This window comes from Patagioenas fasciata, chromosome 15 (genome assembly GCF_037038585.1).
Source record: "Patagioenas fasciata isolate bPatFas1 chromosome 15, bPatFas1.hap1, whole genome shotgun sequence".
In the NCBI taxonomy this organism is placed as follows: domain Eukaryota; kingdom Metazoa; phylum Chordata; class Aves; order Columbiformes; family Columbidae; genus Patagioenas; species Patagioenas fasciata.
The window spans coordinates 8,073,602-8,089,891 of NC_092534.1; the positions used below are offsets into that span (position 1 = coordinate 8,073,602).

A 16,290-nucleotide genomic window follows, 5' to 3' on the forward strand; every position below is an offset into this window, starting at 1 on the left:
ATTATCTGTTCTATGTGTCGTCTTTGCTGCAAGGACTGTGGGCACAGCAATCTCTGCAGAGCTGTTTTATCCAACTCTTACTCTGTTTTCTCCATGGTCATAGGTACGAAGATGCCTTGGTTCTGTTGCTGACAGAGGTGTTGAATCGAATCCAGTTCAGGTATAACCAGGCACAGCTGGAGGAGCTGGATGACGAGACACTGGATGATGATGTAAGGAGCAGAGTTGAACAAGGACAGCTGCAGGTCCAGATATGAACTCTTGCACTGATAACTCCTAGAATGTCTTTCCCAGAGCTTGTACTTTGGAGTACAAGATAGACAGCTGCTGCTTCGCTCCATTCTTTTGTGGGATTTGAGGTCTAAAGCAGCACAGAATGCTTTTAACAAAAATGTGCTTAGTCACACTGAAAGGATATGACCTTTGTTTTAAATTTGGTTCTTATGGGGAAAAAATTATAGATACTTATGTTCTGATTATCAGAGGCATGAGGTGTCTGTATCTGGTAGCTTTTGAATTTTAAATGCTGAAATATCTCTGAGACAAAAGCTTTGAGCTGTATGTATTGTTGGTGATTTAAGTTTATTTCTCTTTAACTCAGTAGTGGTAAATATCTCAATACTGCTAGATGTGAAAGTGGAGTAGGTGGCCAAAATGGATGAGACCAGAGCACTGGAAGGGCAGGTTGTTGTGCACAACAGCTGCTTGTCAGCTGAGGAGTAACTATGTTCTAGGAGTGAACACTTGTGACTTATCACTCCAGGGAAACATGTATGCACACCCAAAGTGTGGGTTGGCAAAAATTATTCTCCATCAGGTGTCTGGCTGCATATGAGAATCATAAGAGCAGTATCTCTTCAGTATCCTTGTGTCTGTGAAAGCCAAGCTCTGGGAAGGAGCTAGCTAGTCCCAAGCGTCCATTAGGACTGACTAGTCTACAAAAAGCCACCTGTTTCCCTCTGGAAGTGCTGTGCTTACCTTGGTGTTTCTTCCCATAGCAGCAGACCGAGTGGCAGCGGTACTTGCGCCAGAGCTTGGAAGTGGTTGCAAAAGTCATGGAGCTCTTGCCAACTCATGCCTTCTCCACACTAGTAAGTAGTTATCCAGACCAAAAGTGCAAGGTGAAATGAGAACCAACTGCTGGAGTTTGTTACAAGCTGTTGGATAGAGCCACAGTGCCAAACAAGCAGATTTGGGTTTGGGTGCAAAAACTTGGCTAGGAGAACAGAAATTGAAGGGAAAAGCTTGTTTTTTGGCTTTGTCAGATTTCTTGGTGTGTTTTTAAAGAGGGTGCTTCAGTGAACATCTGCATCCCACTTGCTCGACATTAAGCTCTTTAGAAATTCCCATCTTTCGAAGTGTAAATATTTGGCAGCAATTCTTCACTGTTGTTTGTCTTGACCTTTATACTAGGAGGGCAAGAATGTCATTATTAGGGCTTTAAGGAGGGTGAAATATTTGTTTAAATGAAAGGCTAGATACAGATGCTGAAAAGAACACCTTGGACTACTGGTATCTGATAAACAGATAAGTGCTTCTCTCCAGCTAGTGTCACTGCTGTTGCTGGAATTGATGTTGTAAAAGTTGCCTGAGTTTGTAGCACTGTAGTGGTTTTTGAGGAGTTGATCTTGAGGCTGTAAGCCATTGGAGCACAAAATTCAAAGTAGTTGGTGCCTTTTCTGTGGGTGAGAAGAACGGCAAGTATAGCAGGGGGATCTCAAAGCAAATTCTGCTGGAGATACTGTGTGTCTCTGAACCTTCTTCCCAAGAAGCAGAGAAATCTGAGCTGCTGCAGAGGCAGAAGATGCCTGACCTGAACCGCTTTTTTTGAATGGATTTTTTTTTTTTTAATTTAAGCACTGAGCTAAGCACTAGAAGCATATTACTAGAAACTCTGAAGTAGTAAACAAAAGTAGAAGTTCCTCTGCAGTGTGTGGCATGGTGTGAGTCAGCAAGAGGCAAACAAATGGAGCAGCTGTTTGTGAGCAGACGGGTCATATGGTGAAGAGCATGTGGCTTCCTTAGAGTAACACATTAACATGAGGAAGACTCTGCTTTTTTCAAAAATAGTTCTCCTGTGGTTCTACAATGGTGCTCAACTGTTAGGCACAGCCTGTTAAGAAACTTGCTAGTGAATGCTTTCCTTGAGCCCTATTAGTTCATTTTTGTACAGTGGATAATCTCAGATATGCTCGAGCAGTTTCACGTGCTTTTCACAGCGGTCTGCAGTGCAGCTGAACCCTCTGGCTGGTCTGTCAGTAGCAAGTAATGAAAACCGTGTACAGCAGCTGCTGTTTCATTTTCCAGTGTGGGACAGAGTAAGGCTGTAGTTCCTTGTGCTGGTGGATGCGTGAACTTTCATAAAACCAGCCACTTCAAATGTGATGACTTTGCCAATAGAAATTCAGCAGAGCTATGCCAGACTGAAAGGGTTGGAAAATATTCTAGGAAAAGGTCAGTGTGCAATTTTGTCCTGTATGTACACAAAGGCATTCAGGCATAAGGCAAATAACCCCCTAGTAGATCCCGCGGCACTACCTTGCCTGGCCGAGTGCTGCTGAGAGACCTCGTGGTCTCTGTGTACAACACACACCCCCATTGGTGTCACCTGTTGCTCAGCTGAACATCACCAGGAACGGGTATGTTCGCTGTTGGTCCTGAGCGATGAGGTTAAGCTGACACTGATCCCAGACCAGGATGTATGACAACGACTGTGCTGTTTGCTTCCTTGGCTGCTATCCCTGGGGGCTTCAGCTGTTCTTGTGCGTGCTGACAGTGCTGCAGCGCTTCATTTCTGTGCTCTGGTACAGAGGACACGAACCCATCTTCTTTGATTGAATAATATTTGAATAGCTGCATTTTGAGAAGCTGATACTTATGGGTGAGCTGGGTGCAGGATCAGCCCAGAAACAAGCAACTTGCCTTCTCCCTAGTGCCTTTAAAAAGACATTTGGAGAAAAATAAGAAAACTGTGATCTAACAGAGTAACTAGTAGTTGGGTGCTACCTATCTGCCAAGCATCAAAATCATGCTCATTTCTTGTCTCTTCTAGTTCCCAGTTCTGCAGGATAACTTGGAAGTGTATCTGGGACTCCAGCAGTTTGTGGTCACTTCAGGGACAGGTAATAACCAGTGGTCCTCACCCTTTGAATAACTGATTGCAAAAACATCCTAGAGCTGCTTTGGTGTTGCTTCTTCTGTATTCCTTTGAGGATCTGAACACGTGTATGGTGACTAATGACTCAGTAGTCAAACTCCAATAACAGACAAAAATCTAATTGTGTGATTTATTTTTTTATTGGTGTAGTTCTTCCCTTGTTCTGGTACTTAAAATGAAGATACCGTATGTATTAAGAACAGATATGCAGCATCAAATACTGCAGTAACATGGAGGGATAATGGTTATTTTCCTCCCACTAAAACAGATTTCAAACACTACTGTTTGCTTTGGGCTCAAATCTGGTGTGAAGTTGTCCACCATAGGAGCACTTTTATTTAGACTTTAATTAAAACCTTTGTGAGTCAATGAGAAATTGAACTGTTTAGAATGTAGTAATGGTTTCTGAAGACTTATCTAGCTGGCATTTCAGGAGCCTTGTGTATGAAGTATTTTACGAGGATGCCAGTGCTCTCAATGGAATAAAAAGCCTGAGTGTAGCTTTGTTGCTTCTTCCTGAGAAATAAGGAAAGTAGCAGTAGTGAGATCTGTGTGAGGGAAGATTGTAGCTAAGGTTATATTTGTGTTTTCTGGAATGGCTAGTAAAGGAATCTGTTACGTGTTCAATACTGCTATACATGGCAGAATGGTGATGGTTGTATAGACAATTCAAGAAAATATACTTCAAATTTTAGGATCGTTTCAGACCTAGGATAAGCAATGTGTAGGTTTTTAATTCTGTAGCAATGATGTGTATCAGAAATTCACGTGTGCTGGCTGGGCAGCTGATGGACCAGGAGCAGCAGGTCAGATGCAGCTGGGAGTTCAGAACTGGGCAGTAGTACACTGGTGCTGATGGTGCAAAACAGCAAACTTTTTGCTGAAAACTTAATCTGAGGTTAAATATGGACAATGGAAAGAAAAACTCTTCTGGGTGTTTTGTTCTATTTTATTCAAAACATGGTGCTGCAGAGCATGTTTGCTTTTTTTAGTAAAGATCTTGAATGTTTGGAGACCAGGAATATGCAACTGAGTGGTAGGACAATTGTATTGGTATAAGACTGTTATTGGTTTGTTTCTTGTATCTTAGAAAAATGAAAGTAAATAACCACACTTCACATCAGAAGCAAATACATACTTACTCTAATACGCTTCTGCTGCTGGAACCTTGATTGTTCTGTAGCCAGCAGAGGGAGTGTGAGTTACAACCTTTCTGCAGAGCTGGGGTTGCTTTTAGATGTCAATGGATAACCAAAATGACTCCTATTTGCAATAGGTATTAGTATCAAATAGAAGAAAATAAATGTATAAGTTAGTTGGCAACATCAGTTTCAACCTTCAAAGAGGAATTTGAAATGTGATAGTTGGAACAGTTGAACTTGTCTCACTCGGACTATCTCAGTTGCTTGGACAGTGCTCTGGTTTGAACTGTGACCCTCTGCTGAGCTAGTTCAAGAAGAATGCTTATAATGTAATTAGAATAAACTTTGCATTTCCTGTAGCTTTGTAATTAGATTTCCCATCCCACAGAGCTGTATTTATTAGCCACAAGGTTACTTTTTCTTTTTTGCACAAGGTTTTTGAAGTATGAGTTTTCAGACTGCTGGGCTCTTAGTGGCTATTAGCACAAGTGATTATTTACACGTAGATCTTTTGGCTTCATTGCTAATGAACCATAATGTCATTTCAGGTCACAGGCTGAACATCACTGCAGAAAACGATTGCCGCCGCTTGCACTGCTCCTTGAGGGACCTGAGCTCCTTGCTGCAGGCCGTGGGTCGTTTAGCAGAGTATTTCATCGGGGATGTGTTCGCTGCCAGGTTCAATGATGCTCTGACAGTGGTGGAGAGGTAGGTGTAGGGGGGGATTTGCAGTCCCTTCCCCAGTACAAGGAGCAGTTGTCATCACTGCGGTGAGCATGAAAACCAAGGGTTTTTTCTGTCTTGCCTTGTTATGATGAAATTGAGAGATGAAGACCTTAGTGGCCAGAACCTTAATTGTTACATTCATCAATGCTGTGTTTCCCAGATGGCTTTCTAAATCCCTAACTGAAGAAGTAACTAATAGAAGGGATTAAACAAAATCAGTCACTTGAAAACATTGAGGTGGTTGTTTTCCAGCATCTGCATTTGTGATGCAATGAAGTGGGATATAGACTCTGTTGACTTCAGAGTTGTATCTCTCAAAGCTAAAAGATCAAAATCTCTTATCTGAAAAACTTTGCTAAAATTGAAAGGCAGACATCATTGGATTTTTTTTGCCTCCAAAAACTTAATTAGCATGTAGTTGCAAATTACAGAATTTCAGGGCTTTACACAGCTGCCTTGGTTATATTTTTTCATTTCCATGCAGGAACATCGTACTTGTTCTGTGTTATCACAAACAGTGAAATAGGCTTTCAGTTATTTTTAGCTAAATGGTCTAAATCTTGTCTATGTATAAGTTAAATATTGACACAGACTTGCCAAGAGCTGCATTCGGATGAGATGTTCAAGTGGATTTGTACATGTATTTATCCATCTTACAGTCCCTTTACACTACCATATATGTATTTGCTTCCAGGCTGGTGAAAGTAACGCTATATGGATCCCAGATTAAACTGTACAACATTGAAACTGCAGTACCATCTGTGTTGAAACCTGACCTGATCGATGTGTGAGTACAAGATATACACTGCAAATTATTGTATCCAAATTCGGTACCTACCTGGAGGGAAGGAAGCGCTGATCTCCTTAGTCTGGTGCTCTAACCACTTGCTTGGCAAATGTTCTCTAAAGTGCATATCTCCAGTGGTTGCTGGAGGGCACTTTCTTTAACTGTTGAAGGTCAAGGCTGCTGCCAGCATTTTGTACCACTAATTTCTCAAGTTGATTTACTGAGGTTATTTAAAGAGAAATAAAATCGCGCTGGGACGTAAAAATGCCTGTTACATTGACTTTAAAAGCAAACTGCTACTCTGCCCTGTACTAATGGCTATAAAAACTTAGTTCTTTTGCAGTTTAATTAAGTGATAAAATAAGTGTTATAACAGCGCTTTTTAAGAAATGGATCCACTGTTGGTATGTAGTTCCAGTTTATGGATTTTTTGCTATCAAAGTCAGATCTATGGCTCAGATAAAAGATGTTTTTCTTAGCTGAATACACAAAACCCTGTACTTCTAAGATGAATCTGTGCCTTCCAGCTATGCAAGCCATTTCTGAAACGAATACCTTCGATCCAGAAGTTGACATTAAGTGTGATATCTTGATGCTGCTAGTAATAGAACACCCCTCTGACAGCCTTTTAGAGACCTTCTATTCTTAATGTTGTGTAGTACAAACCTGTTGCTAGCCAGCCCCTGGTTTGTGAGCAGAATTTAAGGTTGTCCTTTTGAACACAAGTGTTTATAGTAATTTGTGATTGTATGTATTCCTTGAAAATCCACACTAGATTTCATCATGTAGTTCCCTGGACTTCTAATAATCCTAATTTACTAGCACTGAGTTTCATGCAGATTATGCTCTATTAATAGTCTAATTACTTTCCTGGTATAAAATAATTTGGAAGGGTTTTTTGTCTGTTACTGAGGGGGTTTTCAGCCTTTCCTCTGTCCAGTGTCCCTGAAGAAACTTGTGATCCATTTTTTGATGCTAGCCTAGCGAAGGTACATCATCAGTGTTTGGAGGACACCTGTCTGTGTGGTCCCAAAGAAACGCCATGTCTCAAATCTTAACATGGTACTGTGCCAAAAGTAGAATTATGAAGTACAATTATAGTTTTACCTTATCAGGTTATAACTTTGGCTCATTGGGTGAGTCAAGTTACAGCACATCTTTAAATATACAGGGTCCAAGACAAAAAATAAAGAAAAAGCTGCCAGGTTTGTCTGACAATCCCAGTATTCTTTACCAGCGTCAGGTCAAAACCACCCACTGTCCTCAGGACTCGTGCCCTCGTGCAGCTGTCCTGCTAGTCTGCCGTTTGTCCCGTGTACTCATCTCACCCTGCTCTGCTCCTCTGCAGCCACGCGCAGTCCCTGGCAGCGCTGCAAGCCTACGCGCACTGGCTCGCCCAGTTCTACAGCGAAGTTCACCGGCAGAACCCAGAGCAGTTCATCTCTCTCGTCTCCACCGCTCTGGAGGCAATCACCCCCCTCATCAGCTCCAAGGTACCTTTGCTGGCGCTGGGCAGCGCCGTTGTGTTTGGATGTTAAACCATCTGCTCTGGACCGCACATGGATCCTAATGCGAGTCAATCTGTGTGAGCTGGATGTTTGTCTTCCAGAGTCACAGCAAATGTCTCATGCGAGGTTAGACCAAGAGCAGTTCTAAAATAGCTATAGGTCAAGTTAATACGAGAGTAAGCAACTTACAGGCATATAAATTCAACCTAGGGGCTTGAAAGTGGGGACATTTCTCTCTTCCACAGTATTAAGGGAACTGACCTGTGCTGTGATGGGCAAATAAACGCTATAAACTGTCTTGCTTGCAAAAACCTGAGAGTGGCAGCTTGCTGTGCTATGGGATGCTAGTGTTGCCTCATCTGAGTCTGTGTGCTGGTGTCACTGGGCAGCCTGACCGCGTGTCCCCTCTGTTTCAGGTGCAGGAGAAGCTGCTGCTGTCTGCATGCCACCTCCTTGTCTCTTTAGCGACCACAGTGCGACCAGTGTTCTTGATCAGCATCCCAGCAGTGCAGAAGGTGTTCAACAGGATCACAGACACTTCTGCTCAGCGGCTTCCCGACAAGGTGATATGTCTCAAATATGAAGAATGTAGATGAGGTGTAATTGGGAAGCTGTGCCTCAGTTCTGACTGTGGTGAGGTAGAACCTCAGGAAAAAAAAAAAAAAGGGGAGGTTGGGGGGCAGCAGGTACCTCTGTACTGTGGATATCCAGGAGTCCCAGTGACACGGTGTGTCAGCAATGATCTGTTTCAAACAACATTGTAAGGAAAAAGCACAATTACACTTCTTGGATCTTATTCCTTTCTCGCTTACTGACATAGTCCCTGATTCTGTATCATCTTTACAGGCATGTTGATTCTGACGTACAGCGAGAGTTTTCTGTGGAACTTAACATTCCACATACCTTGCTCCAAGTTAGTATTTATATTACAGAAGTACTGGAAAGCTACAGTGGAGGTTGTACTATGTGCTGGCATGGAGGCATAAAGTGCTGTACAAGTATACAGTCTTGCTGTGCAAACCAGACAAGGACTAATGAAAGTGACTTCATCTTTGTTTTAGAGATAGAAAGAACAGAATTACCATTGCAAGGAAGGGCTGACAGAACTGGGAGCTGGTTTCAGCCCTTAAGTGGTGGAGCTTTGCTTCTCTTACCTTGCGGAGCTGGGAGCTTTCACTTGGGCCCCCTTCCGCTGTTGATCTCTCCCCTCAAAGAGCAAGTGCTGCTGGTGTCCTGGCCAGCTGTGAAATGTCACTTCACTCTAGGGTTGTGCTCTAGCATAAAGTGAATAGTGAGCACAGTAGAACTTTCTCTTTGCTTAATGTCTTGTTGCTTCTAGGCCCAGGTGCTGGTGTGCAGAGCGCTGTCAAATGTGTTGTTGCTGCCCTGGCCAAATCTTCCAGAGAGTGAACAGCAGTGGGCAGTTCGCTCCACCAACCACGCCAGCCTAATCTCTGCCCTCACAAGGGAATACCGCCAATTAAAATCCAATGTGATCTTGCCGCAGAGGAAAGTGCAGCTGGAGGACAGTAAGTTCCAAGTTTCTTGTTGTGTGCTGTCTTCCAACAGCTGCAGTGCAAACTGCTGATAGGCATCATTAAGCTGGTCTTCTAGTTATTATTTTGGTGGAGAAACTCTAGTGTATGGGGAGGGCAGGGAAAGAGCAATTATGTTTTATTCCTTTTTCTAGAGACCCTTCTTCTGTGGGTGTGCACAGGGCAGTCTCACACCAGGCTGCCTCTAAACTTCCATCAAAGCACTGTCTTCCTCAGTCATGCGGGGAACATGGGAGCAAGTCTGTGATAAAACTTCAAATAGTTGTGATTGCATTTGGAGTACTTAACAACCCCATGCTGGGACTCCCATGCTACGGTATTAGAAACATTGACTAGAGGCAGCATTGATGAAGATAATGGTTATAAAAACTTAAAGGGAAAATAATAATTTCTTCCAGACTCAAGAAGCACTGTAGAGGGTGCATATACATAGAAAAGCCCTGAACGGATGGGGGCCAGGGACCTTTGGAAGTTTCAGTGTATGTTTTGGGACTGTTTCTTGGTGTCTTTTTTTTTTTCTTTGAGAATCACTTTAAAAATTGTTTAGAACTATGCATTGTCACAGCTTCTGACCAACCTGATGAGCTGGTCAGCTGTGTGCAGGGACAGAACGTGGGAGAGGGTGATTTGCTCTTCATGGGAACATCAGCAGACTGGTTGAACTGGGTTGAACCGAGCCAGTTCTCCCAATCTCTGGACTAGCTTATACAGTGAGTGTGTATCACTCCAGTTGTTACTTTTAGAAACAGAAATCTGCAGTACGTTTTGTCATAATGTGCTGCTTTTTTCTTGGCTAGTGTTTCTTTAACATTAATGTATTGCAGAGTATATTGTTTGCAGCTCACCTCAGTCTCTCCACCTTAGTAGTTGAGCAGTGGGTGCATCTGTATGGCAGTAAACCTGTATAATTTAAGAAACCGAGTACCCACAGTGACCTCATTGAACCTGTTTAAATGTTTAAAGTGTGAACACATGCTTGGGAACATTCTTTACTCCAGCCTGGGTTTGGTGTGTATGCCACCCTGTAGATTGTTTTAGTTACTGTGTGTGTGAACTTGTCTTAATTTCTTGCCTCTGATTAGTAGTTTTGACACATGCGGGAGATATCACCTCTCTTATTTTGCAGCCAAAGTGATCATCCATCAGACACTCAGCGTTTTAGAAGATATTGTAGAAAGTATCTCTGGAGAATCCACCAAGTCTCGGCAGATCTGTTATCAGTCGCTGCAAGAATCCGTGCAGGTCTCACTAGCCCTCTTCCCAGCTTTCATTCATCAGTCAGGTATAACCATAGGACAGGCTTTAATGCTGTGAGTAGCTTTATGACCCACTGATAACATCCAGAGTCCATCAGCGTAGGATGGTGGTGATGTTCATGTGAAGTGTGAGGGTTTGCTGTGCCTGAGTGTAACGTGAGTCTGAACCTCTGTGTGGGCTGGGCTGCATCAGAACAGGAAAGGGAGATCTTTGCCATCCAGATACAGGCATGAAGGTTTGTCACACTTCCAGAAAATGGAGATGTCTTGTCACGTGTTCTGCACTGAAACGTTTAAGACTGGAGATCGATCCTGACCACCAAAAAAAAAAAAAAAGCTTTAAAATACCTTGTCTGTCTGTATTTGCCATTTACATTCTCTCCAGTAGCTTGCAGAGAAAGTGGAGTAGATTTCATCAGATTAGGTCAAATGATGTGTTTGGGTTTTTTTTTGTCCTGTAAAACAAAAGCTCCTGAGATGTAACCAGGACTGTTGCTTGGCAGTCTTGTGGCCAGCAGCTTACATCTTGTATCACATCAGGGTAGCTCAAATGCCCAGGACTACAGCACATTCTCTTGTGAAAAGCCAGACATTCCAGGAAATCTTTTGGAGCTAGGTGGGATTTTCTCAGAAGCAAACGTGGGGAGGGAAAACAAAGTTGGAATGCAGAGAGGGTCTAAGACAGCAAGCTGATGCTGTGACTCTGGTGAACTGTTGTCTTCAGAACAGGCCAGCAGCCTCATGCAGTTGCTGTTTATGGGCTATAACAGGCTGTACAAAGGAGCTGAGCAGCTCAAGCTGGTTATTTAATAAAGCGTGTTGGGACTGATGAAGAATTAGCTGCAGCGCTGATCAGCTGACTGTGTAACCATGCGCTGAAGATGACTTCTGAAGTTAGAAGGAGCTTCTCAGCTCCAGCCAAGAAAACAAAAAAGAAGCTGGATTCTGTCTCCTGGCCATCCTGAGCTGGGTAGCTCTTGTGGATTTTCCTGTATTTCTTGTTAACCCTGCATGAGCAGTGAGCAACTGGAGATGGGCCCAGAACCGTCTCCAAGAACTCTGTATAGGCAGACCAGACTAAGGGCCTTGCTGATAGTATCGTATTTGTTCCGAGTTGTTCGATGCTGCCTGTACTTGCCATCCCTGGCAGTTTTCAGAAAGGATGAACAATCTTTAAGCCCCACAGTACCAGCTGTTGGTTTCAGTTGGGAATGGCAACCCTGCTACTAAATTTCCAAGAGTAAATGGGGTTCCCTGAACATGAGGAGCCAATCTCACATAAAAAACTTAATGATGCACTTGAATGTTATCTTAACATCTTCTTTTTGCTTTCCTGTTCTTACCTCAGATGTGACAGATGAGATGCTGAGCTTCTTCCTCACTCTGTTTCAAGGACTGAGGGTGCAGATGGGAGTACCTTTCACCGAGCAGATCATACAGACCTTCCTCAACATGTTCACCAGGTATTGTCCCTCGTTGGTCACTTTTCTTATCCCTCAGGATGATTTATCTTAGTAAGTTGCTCACATAACAGCTCCCTGCCCCTAAAGAGTGTAGTGTCTCCAACTCCTTTGTATGCAGACTTGTGTCATGTCCCAGGGTTAAACTTAAGGAACATTCTTCTGGGTCCAAAGTCACCCAGCCCAGGCACATCAGTCATAATTTCAGCTCTCCCATGGGCTTTCTGGAAGTGTGTGATGCTGAATTGGAGTTTCATGTTACCTATTAGCTCCTACCCAAGACTTGGGGGTATCCTGACAATCCCAAGCTTTTGTTGGGGAAGGGGTTCTATCAAAACCTAGCTTTCTTCTGTGGTTTAGCATACTTGGTCTGTATCTCTTGAGCAAGTTTAGAGGCACTACCTGCTTTCCTTTAAATTAGGTAAGTGTGCAGATCTCTGAGAAGGTTCCTATGCAATGATTTTTTTGTTGTAGGGAGCAGTTGGCAGAGAGCATCCTCCATGAGGGCAGCACTGGCTGTAGAGTGGTGGAGAAGTTTCTGAAAATACTGCAAGTGGTGGTACAAGAGCCAGGCCAAGTGTTCAAGCCTTTTCTACCCAGCGTCATCTCACTGTGCATGGAGCAGGTCTACCCCATCATTGCAGAGGTACGACTGTTCTCACACGAGGTGAAGGAAGATGAGAAGGGAAGATGTTGCTGGGGGTGTGGGAGCAATTAAGTTTTTTGCTTTTCAAGAGCTGTAAATGTTAGTCCATGTGCGGGGGGAACTGGGTGACTGGACAGTGGGGATTGGAAACAGTGTGGGTGGAGGATTTTGTCAAGGATTGTCAAAGAGGCTAAAACTACAGATGTGCTTAAAGCAGGAGGTAAAACTCGAAACTCAGTGCTGTGTTCTTAACATCACCCAACACTTGCTGAGTTTGGTACCTTCCTTAGGAGGAAACGCTTTCATGCTCTGATAGCTTGACGGCAAAGCGTCGCCCTGGGTGGCACCTGCCTGGGTGCCGTGAGCAGAGGGATCCAGGGGATGCGTGGGATTCGAGCACAGAACTTGTTCTCCTCTCCTCCTAGCGCTCGTCTCCTGATGTGAAAGCAGAGTTGTTCGAGCTACTTTTCCGGATCCTCCACCATAATTGGCGGTACTTCTTCAAATCTAGCGTGTTGGCTAGTGTCCAAAGAGGAGTAGCAGAAGAGCAGATGGAGAATGAAGCACAATTCAGTGCCATTATGCAGGTAACTCAGCTATTCCCGCAGTTGTCCAGAACCCTTTCTGCAATGGAGCATAGGCTGCTTGCAACAGTGCATTAAACATGTAAGTGATGGGGGCTAGACTGTGTCCTGGGTGAGGTCTTGCCTTCAGGAACCACTGAAAATCAAAGCATTTGTAAAGTGCTGTTGCTGATGTGCTCATAAGGCACAGTGCTTCCCTGCACAGGGAAGCAAGCAGTGAGGAAGGAATCTTAATTCCTTCCAAAGCCTCATACTGCATCTGGACCTAAAAATATATTGCTGGCCCTGACCTGTTTACTTCTGTTACAAGTCTTGTTATTAGCACTAGGACAAATTGCCAATGCAGTAGAGTGTTCTTGAGACTAAGATGTCTTTTGGTTTATATGGACTTGTTCTATGCTGTACTGTTGGATCTGGTAGAGAGGGGTCAGTGGGTTAACAGGCTTTGTCCTGGGGAACAGAGAAGGCAGGGCAGTGTGCGAGCCCATTTGTGAGCAAACTGCCTGCCCAGGGAGTGGTGCTCAATGGCGCTTTTCCTCTTCACTGTAAGCTTGGCCCACCTCTTCCCAACAGACCCAGCTTAGCAGCTGTTCTGCAAGGATATGGCCATGTTTCTATTAAAATTTCTTCATTCTCTTTGGTCTGGCAGTGTCACGGTTGACTTAACTGCCTGTCTTGTTAGTTTGCTGCACTGAGAAGCAGCAGAGGCTCCCAGGGGTTTGTTCTGGTGTCAGGGTGGAAATGTTGTTCTGCCTGGTAGGTCTGATATTCGTTGTAAAATTAGTCACCTTCCTGCAATTCTGTTTCGTTCACAGGCATTTGGCCAGTCCTTCCTGCAGCCTGACATTCACCTGTTCAAGCAGAATCTCTTCTACTTGGAGACGCTGAACACCAAGCAGAAGCTGTACCACAAGGTGGGTCCTTGTTGACCAGCAAATGCTCTTCTGAGACTTGTTTTAAACTGCTCAGGAACTGAAGGTCAGGATTTTGGGGGCTTTTATGCCACAGCCTTTGATTGCTGCAATCGTGATGGATGTGTTGCTGGTCAGGGTGGCATTCTCACCTCCCTGATTCTGCTGCAGTTGGCACAGGAGGATCCCCACTCCAGTCAGTCAAAGCACAGTCTTGATAGTGTTTTGTCTGGTGGCAATGAGGAAAAACAGGGCATACACAGTGACAGTGCAGTTTGTCTGAGGAAGAAGAAATTGTGGTCATCTGTGGCACAGTGCCCAAGTCCCTCCAGCATTCTCACCTGAGTCAGCAGCAGGGTATCTGTATTTACAGTCAGATCACTGCCGGGTGGTTGTCTCTTGCTGTCATGTAGGATCTGTCACCCAGACCTTCTAATTTAGACCTGTTAGCTGCTGTCAGGAAGGATTAAAGTTGGAATCCAGGGTCTTGCCCTTCTGGCTGGCCTGTGAAAGCAGAGTTTTCAGGTTCGCATCTGTGGTGACAACTAAAGGACAGCCTGTCATGTTTACAGCTGCCTGTTGCAGCCAGATTCCCTGGCTTTCAGGAGCGCCGTGCAGGCCTAAAACTGGCTGGAGTTTGAATGGGACCTGATGCTGTTTGCTTAAAACTTGGGTCAGACACATGATGTGTGGTGAAATTCACTGTTACCTTTAAAGCTGAAATTAATCCCAGCTCACTGAAGCCATTGTGATCTTCTCTTGGAAAATTAGCTCTGTGCTCACAAGAGTGCAGACCCCACTGATAGCTCAGAAGCTGCTGATGTTGGAGTGGCCCTGTGCCTGGTCTGACCTTGATGAATTTATACTTCTGAAGCACTGTGCTGGTTGTTGTGGTTCCTCTTGTGGGAAGGTGGCTGGTGTGAATATTCCTGACTGTCTGCTTCTCTCACTGTGCAGAAGATCTTCCGGACAACCATGCTGTTCCAGTTTGTAAATGTGCTGCTTCAGGTGCTTGTCCACAAGTCGCACGACCTGCTGCAGGAGGAGATCGGCATTGCCACCTACAACATGGCCTCAGTGGACTTTGATGGCTTCTACTCAGCCTTTCTCCCTGAATTCCTGGCCAGTTGTGATGGTGTGGACTCAAACCAGAAAAACGTGCTGGCAAGGAATTTCAAAATGGACAAGGTAGGAAGAGGAAGTGCTGCAGCAGAATGTTGGTATTGCCAGGATGTACCGTGTTTTTCTCTAGAACGTGATGGCAGACAACCCTGAGCTTCTCAGGACAGTGTTTTGAGGCAGGACCCCTTTTGTTGCAAACGCTTCCATGCTCAGCAATGCCTCACCAAGAAGTCTTTGCTGTAGGTAGCCAGACTGCTGAATGCTGTGGAGTTGGGGTATGTGTTTCCTGGAGGAAGCTTTCATAGGTGTAGACCGACACTTTCTGGAGTGGGATGCTCAGATCCTTGCCAAAATCTCGCTCCAGCTGATGTTTGAGGGTCATGTCTGCCCTGTGCTCGGGATGGGTGAGGCTGCACCTCGAATCCTGTGATCAGTTTTGGGCCCCTCACGACAAGGAAGACCTTGAGGTGTGGGAGCAAGTTCAGAGAAGGGAATGGAGCTGGTGAGGGGCTGGAGCACAAGTGTGAGGGGAGCGGCTGAGGGAACTGAGGGGTTCAGCCTGGAGAACAGGAGCTGAGGGGAGACCTTCTGATCTCTGAACTGCCTGAAAGGAGACTGGAGCATGGAGGGTGTTGGTCTGTTCTCCCAAGTAACAAGTGATGGAACAAGAGGAAATGGCCTCAGGTTGCACCAGGAGAGGTTCAGATTGGACATTAGGAAAAATTTATTCACTGAAAGGCTTGTCAGGCATTGGAACAGGCTGCCCAGTGAAGTGATTAAGTCACCATCCCTGGAGGGGTTTAAAAGATGCATAGATGAGATTCTTAGGGCCATGGCTTAGTGGTGGACTTGGCAGTGTTGGGTTAAGGGTTGGACTTGATGATCTTGAACGTCTTTTCCAACTTAGACAATTCCGTGATTGAAGACAACAGCAGAGTAGCTGCAATGGCTCACAATTCTTTCAAATTCCTCATATGAGTATGGATCAAATGGGGGGTCTGTAACCTCCTGGGGAACATTATGGCAGTGCAGCAGGTCATGGTTTCCATCTGCTGAAGCTGGCTCATCCATTGAGTGCTTCCTCTCCTGTGGGAGATGGGAGGGAGTTTGAAACCAAGGGAGAAGGTAGGAAAGGAGCCTGGGGAGAATCACTGGACTCTAGGAGGCATTTGGTCTTCAGGGAAACTGGCCCTTGTTACGGGGTACGTGGCACCCAGGAGCCTTGGCAGCAATACAGCGAATGGTGGTTGCTGCATGTGGCCACGTTGTGGCCATTCATGTGGTGCCTGACTGCACAGCAAGGAGCTGGTGCTGTGAACAGGGCCTGATTCTGTGTGGTCAGCTCTGTGCACAGAGCAGCTCTGGAGCAGCTCTGCTCCCTGCACATGGGCTGCAGAAACTGGGCTCAGACTCTGGAGGAAGGGCTCTCTTCTCC

The 16,290-nt window shown here is 44.8% G+C and overlaps 1 protein-coding gene across 2 annotated transcripts in view; it reads left to right on the forward strand.

The window, feature by feature from the left end:
• Positions 1-16,290, forward strand: part of XPO6 (exportin 6) — a 51,220-nt gene that overhangs the window by 34,084 nt on the left and 846 nt on the right. The window contains exons 10-23 of one of the 2 annotated variants that reach the window (XM_065850631.2): positions 104-212; positions 999-1,091; positions 3,053-3,122; positions 4,848-5,007; positions 5,720-5,812; positions 7,161-7,305; positions 7,737-7,883; positions 8,660-8,849; positions 10,003-10,158; positions 11,481-11,595; positions 12,067-12,238; positions 12,664-12,825; positions 13,638-13,736; positions 14,691-14,921. In XM_065850631.2, coding sequence (XP_065706703.1) covers positions 104-212; positions 999-1,091; positions 3,053-3,122; positions 4,848-5,007; positions 5,720-5,812; positions 7,161-7,305; positions 7,737-7,883; positions 8,660-8,849; positions 10,003-10,158; positions 11,481-11,595; positions 12,067-12,238; positions 12,664-12,825; positions 13,638-13,736; positions 14,691-14,921 — 1,942 coding nt within the window. The remainder of the gene's footprint in view (positions 1-103; positions 213-998; positions 1,092-3,052; positions 3,123-4,847; positions 5,008-5,719; positions 5,813-7,160; positions 7,306-7,736; positions 7,884-8,659; positions 8,850-10,002; positions 10,159-11,480; positions 11,596-12,066; positions 12,239-12,663; positions 12,826-13,637; positions 13,737-14,690; positions 14,922-16,290) is intronic. The other variant, XM_065850632.2, reaches the window with a different exon arrangement.